Below are 14,443 nucleotides of genomic sequence, written 5' to 3'. Positions count from 1 at the left end.
TGTTACGTGTATCGCCGTGTTGAAACATACTTTTACTGTGTATTCTCAGCTCGACATTACCTGATGGTGCAACATCAGGTCACGTCATGTGTGGGTAAAGAAGACCAAGGACTCATCACATCGTTACATTTATTACACACACGGAATACATGAAGACCAAGGAAAATACTACCACAGACAGACAACTAGAAAATACATGGGATGAATATAAAGATAAACGAGTATATAAATCTGTAAATATGTGTAAAAGGACGTGCTCTGACCATTCTACTTAGACTGTAATGGGGGCAGCGAGTCTTTGGGAGGAGTCTTGTCAGGGATCAGCACCTGCAACAGAGGGCAACTAGATGACGATGGGAAAACCGTAAATGTTTAAATAAATACACGCATATAATACTAGCAATATTCCAACGAATATCATGGCGGAGGATACCAGAAATGGGCTTCACACATTGTACACATATAGAGACCTGGATCGTTATTCTTAAAAGAACTAGGGTATAAAAATGACTTTAGTTTCGAACAAATACCGCCCTGACTCTGGGGTGGTCAGTGACTGTGTGGCAGCGGACGGACACAGTATGTGCGCCAGTAATGCAAATTATATCTCCCAGACGCAAAGAAAAAACCCCAAACAACATGAAAAAACCCCGCATGCACATTTTTTTCCATTAATGAATGTTGTTGAAGACTCTCTCTCTCTCTCTCTCTCTCTCCTCTCTCTCTCTCTCTCAGAGCATATTTAAGTTTTAATAAATGATGGTGCGTGTAAACGACAATCAAGAGTGCAGCATTAGGCCCCTTGGTTGCTAAGCGTCCATGCTTCATTACAGTATTGTGAGCTCTGGCGTACAGCATTCCCAGGGGCGGGGACGTGAGGGCGCTGGAGCTTTAGGATGTGCACGTGGGAGGCAGAGGAAGCAGAAGTGGGTTGTCGGGACACGGTGACTTTGGGTGTGATGGTGTGACAGTGCTAGGGTTTGTGGGGGTGCGAGGACGATATTTGAAGGGCCAGTAGGCCTCCAATATCTATAGTAGCCACCTGCTTTCTACGCAATTGGAAACAACTGAAAAACCCGTTAAGTAAGCTATCTGTTATGAGAACGGAGAGCAATGCCCACCTGCACAGTGCATACGTAACCACTCGCCTCTTTCCGTTTCCAAGAAGTTTGCCGGAATGACACCGTTGAGTAGTTACGAATGTGCCTACCTGGTCTTTGATGCGCCTGTTGGCCGCCTCCTGCTGCTGCTTCCGGAGACGGTAGCATTCTTGTTCCTTCCGCCAGTGATGAGGGTACTTGGATATATTCATCATGTAGGACTGGTTACACTGTAACAGTGGGCCACATCGACACCATTATAGATCTCACATACGCCTGGTCGTTGTCGCCATTATCAACAATTACATTATCATGGGTTTCAAAGACCCTCCGAGATGACCCCTCGAAAGCGATCCAGTCAGTGTTCATATTTAACAGCTTAAAATGCTTATCAATATAATGATGTTGCCTACCAAAGACTATTCAGTTTTCGGAACCCACTAGGGTAGATGGGAAAGGTGTCCCTGGTGTATATTGCTTATATTAGGAAACAAGGAATGCCTCCGTTTTCAAGCACGTTCTGGCAATGTTTCAGCAAAGCGGGGAACATGACATAAACATTTGCACTAATATGGCCAACAGAACCCATTCTTTGACTTGACGAGTGAACAGTAAAAACTCTTGCCAACACAAATTCCCTTTGAATCACATGCGTCCGATTTAGAGTTGTCTCCCTTACGTGATGTTCTGCCTCCCACTTCATGTGTTTGTAGTGCGGTTCCTTTGCGTTGATTCTCTTCAATATGGCCATATTCTCGTATGTGATCCGCAACAACTCCCGCTGCCGTTTTGTCTTGTTTAAGCTGAATATGTACCAAAGATAGATTGATGTCACGCTTGACACCGTAAAAAACATTAATTGCAGAACCTATTTAATGGAATAAGGGTATGTTGTGAAAGAAGTCGTGTAAAATATCTAGCTAATCTGTGATATGAACGACATGGGTTTGAGTTACCTCCCTTACCTCTTGTGCGTATAGTCGTGCTTGACGTTGTCGACCATGCCGCCAGTCCTCATGATGTGTGCCATCTTCTCCAGGAGGATGCGGTTGTCCCGTTCCACGATGGCAAGACGCTCGCCCTCCATCTGCAGACACATGCAGGAACAAAATATATGTCACTAGGAGCAGGTTGGTTGGTTGGTTGTCTAACGCCGCAATCAGCAATATTCCACCAATATGGTGGCAGTCTGTAAATAATCGAGTCTGGATCAGACAATCCAGTGATCAATAGCATGAGCATTTATCTACAAATCTGGAATGCAATAACGTTTGTCAACCAGGTCAGCGAGCCTGACCACCTGGTCCCTATAGTCGCCTCTTACGACAACCTTGGTTTGATAAAGATCATTTGTAACCCTCATCGCCACAGGTGTGCACTGGTGATCGTTCACGAAGCATTGCATACACACATAACGTCTGGTACAGTAAACTAGTCATCCAGTCCGTGCTTCATCCCCTTTAAGCCGAAGGCCAGACTGGGTAATAAGAGGTAGCATCAGTTTGTATCGTCTTGGAACCGCCCACTCCATAGCTTTGGGGAACTTCTCACATGCTCTACAGCTAGACTACGGAGTCGTTACCACAATGAGAAGCCTATCTGATTTTATGTATTAGACTGCTGCACGTATATATGGATTTTACCTGGAGTTTCTTCAGCTTGATGTACAGGTGCATGTATGTTTTAGGCGGCTTGTTGTCTATCACGGCTTTGGCTGGAACACAGTATGATGTGATGAGCAACGCTCTGATGGCATTCTGTGGAGACACCGGGTTAAAACTGGCCTCCGATAACCACTGAATATTACAGGTAACATTTAACTTAAGGAAAACGTTTAATGAAAAGTGAACATTATAACTCTGATTATGTGATTATATGTACAGTAAAGATGTTCTAATATAACCATGTAAAACACCAGTTGTGCCTGTTGCTCAACAGGTTTTGAAGCTAAATGTAATTATTTACATTTCAACAAGTACACATACAGTTACGTTTAAACTTGTTTCGTTTTGTCTAAATGTTTGGTGGCTGATCTTAAAAAATGCTAACTGTCCACTGCAAAGTGCAGTGTATTGAGTTTGAGTTTGAGTTTAATCCACTTCAAAGTGACGTGAAGTGGAGAGAAAAGGTGTCATTCTGATGGCAAGGGTGTATGCAGGTACTACTTCCCGAGTCATGAGAGTTATTGTTTAACTCGACTGCATTCTGGCATTTCTCAGTTGTAAGTCAGGTAAGACTACAGAAAACCGGATATTTTCCGCCATCTTTGAAACGAGTTAGGTTAGGGTTTGGATAAGGTTTGGGGTTTGATGTTTGGGTAAGGTTTGGGGTTAGTATTAGGAATAGGGTTGGGTAAGGTTTAGAGTTAGGGTTAGGGTTAGGGTTAGGGTTAGGGTTAGGGTTAGGGTTAGGATGACACTAAACAATATGGCTGGCAGGTATCCGGTATTTTGTGGGTGCACCCGTAAGTCATAATAAACCACTGTTTTTACATTTTACAATTATCCCCTAATTATTTGGTGTTTATGTGAAAAATGTCACTGTAAAATTTCCTGCGTTTGAAAACAACATTCATATGAGTCAGGGCAAGTTTGCATATATACCAAAACGTTATCAGAGAAAGTACGGTCAAATTTGATTTCGTGAACGCATTTTGTGTAACGTTAGTACCAAATGTAAACAGGCATAAGTAAGATGCTGACACAGCATGTTGTTTGTTATACCCACCAGCCTCCACCTTTCGTCTGTGAACAAAAAATATATCCTGATCCCATCTTTGTTTCAGGTATATGTTATTGGCAGGGGTCACGGGTTGGTAGGCGCGGTGCATCTTCGGTTTCTTTTTAATCTTCTTCTTCTCAGACATTATTAATGATGCCTTACTGCATCGGGTTGGAGGTCAACAACCGAACGGTCTCCTTGCTAGTGACGTCATTACATATTTAGGACGTCACTCCTCGTCTATGACGTCATAGTCACATTGATGGCCCGTCTCTCTAAGCGTGTCAGCATCACAGATGTGAATGTATTTCGAGGGTATTATTACTGTCAGTTTGATGCATTTGCAAAACGAAATTAAACAGGTGCAACATTCTCTTCCCACAGAGGCTACTTGTCATATCGTCTTACGAACCTCTTTTCTAATACGCCCCTTTCGTGGTGCAAGTGTCCAAGATTCGTGATTGGTTGCCATCTGATTTAGTTGTGCAATCAGCGACGTTCTTCAAAAGTAATCATTCGTAAGGCCTCGGTAATTTCCTTATGCATCGGGAAAACTAGAACCTTCTCCCCAACACGAGGCGCATATGTTTCCTCCAGACAGAGCAGATCCATGAAATGGCGATTCAATGGCGTCTCCATCGCCTCCAGACAAGTTAGCTATTAAACTTGTGTGTCACATCAACACAAGTCGCCAATTTGCTTAGGTTAGTTAAGCTGGATGTATCACGCATTCTGATTGGATAGAAAGAAGGGAGATACGTCGAATTGCTATTATTTGCCGCTAGGGGATTTATGAGAACCAGCAAATATGGCCGTATTAGAACAGAGGTTCGTAGGAAGATATGACAAGTAACCTCTGTGGGAAGATAATGCAGGTGCAACTGCGCACCGCTGTTTTAACAGAATGTAACACATGATATTGTTCCTGGATTACAAGGTGTCATTACTTTAAAAAACTTCTAACTCTTCCCCCAACATTGTAATAGTGAAATCTTATCTTGTCAAATCCGCAAAGGGAAAACAAACAAAAAACAAACAAACAAAACAACACCAAAACAATCCATAACTTGCCTTTCGCCATGCCGATATTTGGTTGTACGTATTTCCATTGGATGCAAGGGAGGGCACGGTGGATCCATGGGATACAAGTTACACGTAGTTGCACGACCATGTGAGGAAAGAGAACTATTGAATAGAAGCGATACATCTGCAGTCATTGTTTTTATAATCAACAATTATCTTTAAACCTTATATTTATCGGCAGAATGCATCTTACGAAAGAAGCTATACCCAGCATTATTGATTACCCTTGAGATACATTTGTCCAATTCTGATTGTTCAATAGCCAAACACATACGAAAACATGTAGGTGGATTTTCCAGGGTGTATGAAACGTACACCCCGTCAAATCCGTCACGTGCCACACTTCACGGGTTGTACGAATGAGCTTGACCTTAAATGGAATGTGGCTGCCAAACGGCTGATCGCTTCGAAATTTTAGACTTGACGTATACACTTATGAGTATAAAAAGTGTAATAAAAATGGTGTCATAACTTCTTCTTTCCTTGTGTCAATAAATGCGTCCAAAAATAGAAATAAAATATCTGTATTTCACTTGTTTAACAAAAGTACAATTTTGATCACTTTTATCTTTCTTGTATTCAGGAGTATGTAGGCCATCGGCCCGTAATACATAGCATTGCATAAGTTATTTTGCAGCCAACAGACAGCTTTTGTGCAGTTCATTTGCATGAAAGACATACATTGCAAGATTTCTTAATCCCATTGGGGTGTCTACAGACATCAATGCATTGAATTGAAACAGAGTAGGAGGCTCATAACAATATTGAGGAATATACAGAGTGCGCAGATTATTATAAGCTGGACAAATTAAGAGAAAGTGGTATTCATTTTCAATATGGTTACCTGAGCGCATATTTCAATATCTGATATATCTAGGTATATTACCATATGTACCATTTTCAATGGCTACCTGGTGAGAACTGCAACGAATGTAAGCAAGAGCTTCTTCATCTGTATATACTGTAAATGAAGTTCTTGTCTAAATACTTGTTTATATAGTGAATGAGAATAACCTTTAGGACTTGATGACAGAGATTCATAGCAACCCTGGCCATGGGTGTACATATTCTGCGCCCTCATCACGAATTCTGATATAAAGGCATCAATATTATTAGTGCATTGTCTTTCCCACACATACCCAAACTCCATCTTATATAACAACATTCTAAGTTTTGCAGCCCAGGTAGTTTTACCATTGGACACATCCAATAACATTAAGTTATAACATTTTCTAGGAAAACGTGATGATGGCATTTTCAACAGCTTGTGCCAAAATTTAATACAGCGCTTATTCGCATAGATATAATAAGGAAATCTTCCACATTCCCCCCAAGCACCCTGGTTAGAGGTGGTAGTTTTAACACCTAATACTTTTTTACAAGCCAGAGTATGAACAGTCTCGATGGGAGAACTAAGATCACAGTCTAGACCCCATACCTCAGCGCCATAAAGCAGAATAGGGCATAACTTTAGAATCAAAGATTTTAAACAAGAAGTGACTATTCGAAGAATGTAATTTGGAAGTAGATCTAAGTATAAAAAACAAAGCCTTTTTAGCTTGTAAAACTGAGTTATCAAAATGTTTATACCAAGCTAATGTTTGCGAAAATTGAATACCCAAATACTTGTAAGAAGATACATAATCAATGCGGATATCTCCAAGAAACCATTTTTCTTTTTTATCATAAACTAACACATCCCGAGTTATCTCCCTTTATGACCATTCAGGGCCCGCTTGCACAGAGCAATCTTAGTTACAATCAATCTTAGGCCCCTACAATCAACTTTACAATCACCATACAATTGCTATAATCCACTTGCACAAACACGATCTTAAGACAGCATGAATTTAAGATCGCAATCATAACTAAGATCGAACTCTTCAACGTTGGAGGTACAAATTTCTTAAACTCGACTCCTGTCTACAGTTGTCTTCAAGTGCGCATAGCATGCAGCGCAAATAAAACGTGGAACTGGTTACTGCACGCAAATGACACCCCTTCCTTAATCGCACCTTGCAGATTTTTCATCAAAACAAAACAAAACCTCCCAAAACCCCAACCCACAAGCTTTGAAGGAAATGATAACGTTGAAGAAAGAAGCGATAACGTGGAAGGTAACATGTATAATCACTCGTACCTCAGGGGTTATTCTCTAATTTTTCTACATTCTAATTTTTTTATGAACTAGACGTGATACTGCAACCACAGAAATATCATATTTTATGCAAGTAACGAAATGCAAACAAATACGTTAACACATTGGGTCTTGAGGTATTGACATAATAATCATGAAATTAAAAGATAGCACATAAATAAAATTTACTTATGACATAACGCCTAAATGTACCATGATTTGTCAGTGGCTGTCAAACTATGTTCGGCATCTTGTAGGTGTTATTTGGAGTAAAATCCCAAATACATCCCACAAGCATTAGATTTGTAAAGATATGAAAGTGTGACATGACTGTTGGAGTGTTGTGGAAAATTCATAACAGGGAAACATGAAAACGTAACTTATTTCGTGTGTGTTGTATGTGTTGTTGAATGCTCATCCACAGTATATTAATTACTTTATGATATTTTGTTGGTAATTATTTTTTCGTTTTGTTAAAAAAACGTTTTATGTAAATTTCACATACCCCAGCATGTGTATTTTTCCCGTTTGAAGAATACTTATTTATAATGCATAGTTTACAACTCTTGTCTCTCGTCAGATTCAATTTTCACAACTAGAAAAAAACATAATTCTGCACGTTATCCAACTGTAGATTATTTCAATGATAAACTAAGACAAAATCATTAACCGAAAAGAAACACGTGGAGATCTGTTCTGTCACAACAAAACATGCATTGTATTTAGGCATTGAGGATTTTACGGCAACGGCATAATATGCAAAGGGAAACCACTCCCATCTTGCGTAAAGATTAGCTGCCCTTGAGTTATTGAAAAGGTCATGGCCACTGCTAATCGCATGCAGACACCTTTCGTTACTATCCTTTCCTTGTTTATCAAAAGGGTATGGTGTTCATACTTTTTCCAACACTGAATCGGGTGAGAATTGTACTCTATGATATATATTTCTGTTGTTCACTACCGCTAATAACGATATTTCTGACGTTAAATCGATGTTGCATTCTCCGTGTCGCTGAAGTGTCGAGGCGAATCATACAGTTTTATGCAATGTGAAAGCAATCCCCAAACGTAAAGCTAATTATTTGCGTGAAATTGACACCAACGTGGACGCCATTTTGCTACTGACTACAATGATCTTAGCTCCTTACAATTGGTTCCGACCAATTGTAAGTTTTGATTGTAACTTACAATGATCTTAGCCATACAATTGCTTTGTGCAAGTGGATGGCGATTGTAGCCGAAGCCTAAGATCGCGATCTTAAGGATTTACAATAACTGTAGCTCTAAGATCGTTTTGTGCAAGTGGGCCCAGGAAATATTTTTGCGTCTCATTCTGCCGAATGTTGAATGTTTTTAAAAGATAAGCTAAATTAAAAATCTCAAGGGTAATAATTCGTCACACGGTGTTTTGAAAGGGTATATGAGACCTGAGACCCATGCAAATTTCCCATTTTTTTTCTACGCCTCTGGGCCCGCTTGCACAGAGCAATCTTAGTTACAATCAATCTTAGGCACCTACAATCAACTTTACAATCACCGTACAATTGCTCTAATCCACTTGCACAAACACGATCTTAAGACAGCATGGATTTAAGATCGCAATCTTAACTAAGACTGAACTCTTCAACGTTGAAAGTAGAAATTTCTTGAACTCGACTCCTGTCTACAGTTGTCTTCAAGTGCGCATAGCATGCAGCGCAAATAATACGTGGAACTTGTTCCCGCACGCAAATGACATCCCTTCCTTAATCGCACCTTGCAGATTTTTCATCAAAACAAAACAAAACAAAACAAAACAAAAAAAAACCCAAACCCACAAATCTTTGAAGGAAACGATAACGTTGAAGAAGGAAGCGATAACGTGGAAGGTAACATGTATGATCACTCGTACCTCAGGGGTTATTCTCTAATTTTTCTACATTCTAATGTTTTATGAACTAAACATGTGATACTGCAACCACAGACCTATCATGTTTTATAAAGTATTGAAATACAAACAAATACGTTAACACATTGGGTCTTGAGTTATTGATCTAATAATCATGAAATTAAAAGATAGCACATAAATAAAATTTCCTTATGATATAACACCTAAATGTACCATGATTTGTCAGTGGTTCTCAGTTGAACATAGTTTGGCATCTCGTGGGTGTTATTTGGAGTAAAATTCCCAATATATCCCGCAAGCATTAGATTTGTAAAGATATGAAAGTGTGACATGACTGTGGGAGTGTTGTGGAAAATTCATGACAGGGAAATATGAAAACGTAACTTATTTTTGTGTGTTGTATGTGTTGTTGAATGCTCATCCACAGTATATTAATTACTTTATCCTATTGATAATTATTTTTTCGTTTTGTCAAAAAAAAAACGTTTTATGCAAATTTCACATACCCCAGCAAGTGTATTTTTCCCGTTTGAAGAATACTTGTATTATATTTAAAATGCATAGATTACAACTCTTGTCTCTCGTCATATTCAATTTTTACAAGTAGAAAAACATAATTCTGCACGTTATCCAACTGTAGATTATTTCAATGATAAACTAAGAGAAAATCATTAACCGAAAAGAAACATGTGGAGATCTGTTCTGTCACAAGAGAACATGCATTGTATTTGGGCATGGCAGATTTTACGGCAACGGCATAATCTGCAAAGGGAAACCACTCCCATCTTGCGTAAAAACTAAAATTAGCTGCCCTTGAGTTATTGAAAAGGTCATGGCCACTGCTAATTGCAGCAGACACCTTTCGTTACTATCCTTTCCTTGTTTATCAAAATGGTATGGTGTTCATACTTTTTCCAACACTGAATCGGGTGAGAAATGTACTTTATGATATCGACTCGATAATGATGTTGTTCACTACCGCAAATAACGATATTTCTGACGTTAAATCGATGTTGCATTCTCCGTGTTGTTGAAGTGTCGAGGCGAATCATACAGTTTTATGCAGTATGAAAGCAATCCCCTAACGTAAAGCTAATTATTTGCGTGGAATTGACACCAACCTGGACGCCATTTTGCTCTTGACTACAATGATCTTAGCTCCTTACAATTGGTTCCGACCAATTGTAAGTTTTGATTGTAACCTACAATGATCTTAGCCTACAATCGCTTTGTGCAAGTGGATGGCGATTGTAGCCGGTGCCTAAGATCGGGATCTTAAGGATTTACAATAATTGTAGCTCTAAGATCGTTTTGTGCAAGTGGGCCCTGGAAACGCGTAATTTACAAGGGTCGTAAACCTTTTAAAAGACGTGTAACTAATAATATAACTGAATGGCCCTTGGTTAAGACGTATCATGCGATATCGAGGTGTGGAATATGCGGTTTGATATTCGAGATGAAATCACACATATGGTTTCTTGCTTCATTATTTAGTAAACATATAAATAAACCTGTCTCGAGCTGAGAAATGTAAGCCGCAAATACATGACAGTGTATATTTTCATCTTCATGACAGATGTGAACAGGAGAAACTCCAGCGTTGTAATCGCTGCGGAGGAAATATTAAATGCTTCGTTTCTGTTTGTGTCTGTATAAAGCAAATTCAATTATGAAAGTACTTTTTTAAATAGAAATACACTGATGATCATACGAAAGTATACCGGCTCTTCATGAATACCATGAATGTCGTTTTCTGACATTTCTGTCTTTTCCTAAGCGAGTAATATTAATCTTTCTCCCACTGGGAATACTGTAGTCATTTGGTACTTCGTGGTAGTAGTTCTTTATTTCGAATAGCATTGAATCGCCGATATTTTGTGAATGAAAATCGATGGAAGGGAGATAACTCTAAATCTGTTTTCCTTGTACACAAAAAAGGTATTTACATGTGATTCAAAGGATTAAAAATTGACACTGAGGTGTTCGGTAGGATAGATATGTTACTCCCTCGTGCTCAGGGAACCCATGTTTGAACAGAAGGCACATTTGGGAAATACAGGCAGAAAACAGTGTTGTAAACTCCCCAATTTCCCCATTATCAGCTAGACAACTGGTCTGGTAACTCTCAAAAATTACCAGACCGGTTCGAAAGTTGCCAGTCCAGAATTTTCTAGGTACAAAAAATAAGAAGGTAAATAAGACTTTCAGTCAATGCTTTAGTCATTATACTCAAAGTCAGATCGTCCAAGATCATGGGGCGTGCAACTTTTTGAAACTGACCGTTCGGTTGCAAAATAGACCGGCCCGGACGATCGGGCATGCGTGAGTTAGCAACGCTGCTATTAAGCATGACAATTACTGTCAGTAAAAGAAAATATCCAGGACCTACATTTTCAAAGCTCTCTTAGCGCTAAGATAGTCGTAAGTTAATGTTAATGCATGCCACTTACGACTACCTTAGCACTAAGAGAGCTTTGAAAATCTAGGCCCACGAATAGCTCTCTCTGTATACAATAGGGAGCTCATGTTCCTCACATTCATAAGTAGATCCATCGGCTTTGATCAGCTAGAAATTGCTACTTTTCAGAACAATAATTGTATTTTCTTGTAAACTGACAAAAACAAAACAAACAAAAACAAAAACGGTACGTTTGGGAGTGTTCTACATCTTAATTCCTCGTATTAGCTTGTGTAAAACGATATGTCCCAAGTAGTTGTTATATTTGGTAAATGTCGGATAATTCACACTTGATGAGTCATTTGAATGATTCAAGCACTGAAGGATCACAGTTCAACTTTCACCCAGTCCCTACATGACACTGGAACAAATTCCCAGTACTAGTGTAGTCAGGCTTATATAAACTGTTGAATAAATGAGACAGAGCAAATGAAACAAATCCTTACCTCTCTTCGTACAAGCAATATACGAATGGTAAAGTTATCAAGAAAACATCACACACAATAACTAAAATACATTTAAAAATACACAATCGACTTGATGGTGTCAACATAGTGGAATTCGGCCAGAAACTGATTCTGTGATTCAGCTAACGATCAGGCCCAGTTCCGCAAATCATCTCAGCTGTTTTTCTGTAAGTTAGGCGCGAGGCAAATTTCAACGTGCGGTGTTCCACTTCCTCAGCGACAATGCGTCACGTGACATGACGTCATCACAATCGCACGTCGGAGGCGTGATGAGAAGTCCTGATTGTCCAAGCTCCGCACGTCTAGCACATCTGTTACACACGCTATCCACGAAATACTGATTTGGAAGAGCTAAAAGAAGCTTTTGAGTCCGTCATTTTCATAAGAAGACAGTGGCAAGTATTTAGAGTACGGTGAAAGAACGATTATTTGCTTTGTGAAGATTTCTTAAGATTACGGAATCGTGCGAAGACTGGTTTTGTGCCCATCATTTGAATAGCTCATGTTGTATGCTTATACTACTTCACAGTCTTCCCTTTTCGTTCAGAGGTTTGGCCAGTGAACAAAACGACATACGAAAAGTCAGGTAGACTGGTTGGGTTTTATTGTTAAAAGGTCGGCTAAATCAAAATGATTGAAATACTGCTTCAGTGAAGCACAATGAGCAATCACCTGGCCATCAGTTGTATGGAAAACTGAACTGAATGGCAAAGACACTTACCGGCAATCTGAGTTTGTCAAATGTACCCTGTTTAATTGCAGACATCTTATGTTTACTGAAGTTTACTGCCCATATACAATATATGTGTTTTCTCGACCAGTGTATTGTCGACGTATGTTTCTGCATAGTTTCTGTGTTCCCCAGATGGGTCGGTCCCTACACAGACTGGCCATGAGGGCAGGGACACAGGTCCTGTCCCCCATCTCAGAGTCGCCATCCACATCCCCTCCCCCAGTCAGCGGTGAGTGAATCCGTGATATATGACAAGAAACATTGAGCATAAGATAACCGTAAAACATACAGACAGCATCTGTATTCTTCTGTAACCTTTTCAAAATATAGGATTATAAACCTTTTCAGATGCCGACACAGATAGTCAAGCTGTAGATGACGCAGAGAAAAGTATGGCACAGTCTGATGTCAACAGTTTCCTGAAAAATGAGGATTCTCCAAAGAGTCACAGAATCAACGTTGAGGAAAGGTGTGTTGTGCCACTTAATACTGAACTTCTTGACATAAGAACACTTTTTACGACAAATCAATAAGCAATTCATTTATATCCATGCGGTATGCCAATGTTCCTTGTCTCTGTTGCAGCTTTGTGGATCATCTCATGGGCCTCAACGAGGACTACAGACAGCAGCTGCAGAGCACCAGGGAGGAACTCCGTCTGGAGAGAGAGAAAAACGCGAAGATTGTGAAGAATCTGGAACACTACCGGGTCGAATACAAGAACTTCAAACTCAGCTGGACCATGGACCAGGCTGAGATCAACGACCTCAAGGCTCGAGTCCAAACTCTGGACACCTACAAGAGGCAAATGAATCGGATGCACAACACTATTATTCGCCTTGAGAGAGAAAACAACAAACTTAAGGCTCTAAGCTCCGAAGCCGACAAACAGATGCTTGTAGTCGATGATAAGAAGGCAGCAGTGACTTCTGCGATGCCATCTCCTCCTGTTGAAGGCCACCCACGAAGACGACCGTATACAGGTAAAACTAGGAATGATCAGACGATACCTCTGCCGCCAATCTCAGACAACAAAAAAGTCGTGAACACATCCCAGCAGAAGAAGGGAAGTAGCCCTCCAACACATCTGCCTTCCCCCGCGAGCATCTGCCCTACCCCACCATCAGGTCCACGGAAGGATGCTCCCAGTAGGCGACGTAGCAGGATTCCAGTTGTTTTACCGCCAATCCATGGAACATCGTCCGTCGGCAGTGTCCCAGTCGATCATCAGGCAAAACATGAGAGTGGACGGATGTCTGGAGGCTTTGGTAACACCAGGAGGTGCCATGAATAAATGGACTAGGAGATTTAGACAGGAAGGATTGGATGTGGACATTGATAAAGAGGGTAAATCTAATCCATCCACAATGGTTCCGTCACAACCACCGTCCTCTCACCCACTTTGCCACCATTGTGTTGATTCCCGTGCTCTAATAGCCGCCGTCCCCTGATCATCTTGTTCAAGCAGGGAGCTACACTTCCGAACCCGTAGCTCATCATTAGCACAGAACTATCCCCTGTTGGAATCTGATGCAGTGAAATACATCATTTTAATAGAAGAAAGGGCCTTTCCTTCTGCTTGTATTGTCCCTGGGCCGACCAAACTCGAGCCACATCTACATAACACCTGTGGTTCAACCGCCAACTTGAAACACTTTTGCGTTACCATTTAAACACGGTTCATTTACGATTTCTTTTCATATATGGACATAAAAACATGTTAAAGGATGTTATGCCATATATTTATAAAAATATTTATACAAATGTTGTTTTAATTGTTGTAGCTTGTTCAAGATGTTTATACTATATTTTTAAAGATATATATTATGTTAAATAAAACTTTAAGACGAAAGGAA

At 40.0% G+C, this 14,443-nt stretch overlaps 1 protein-coding gene across 1 annotated transcript; it reads right to left on the bottom strand.

The window, feature by feature from the left end:
* Positions 1-267: 267 nt before the first annotated feature.
* Positions 268-3,966, bottom strand: LOC137261038 (sperm axonemal maintenance protein CFAP97D1-like). Its single transcript, XM_067798697.1, has 6 exons — positions 3,828-3,966; positions 2,744-2,814; positions 2,066-2,187; positions 1,780-1,903; positions 1,211-1,330; positions 268-327 (listed from the first exon to the last, which is right to left on the bottom strand). Exons 1-6 carry the CDS (start codon positions 3,964-3,966, stop codon positions 268-270), a joined length of 636 nt encoding a protein of 211 aa, XP_067654798.1.
* Between the last annotated feature and the right edge of the window lie 10,477 nt (positions 3,967-14,443).

The sequence above is a fragment of the Haliotis asinina genome, chromosome 14 (genome assembly GCF_037392515.1).
Source record: "Haliotis asinina isolate JCU_RB_2024 chromosome 14, JCU_Hal_asi_v2, whole genome shotgun sequence".
Classification (NCBI taxonomy): Eukaryota; Metazoa; Mollusca; class Gastropoda; order Lepetellida; family Haliotidae; genus Haliotis; species Haliotis asinina.
This window is presented reverse-complemented; position numbering and strand designations above follow the sequence as displayed.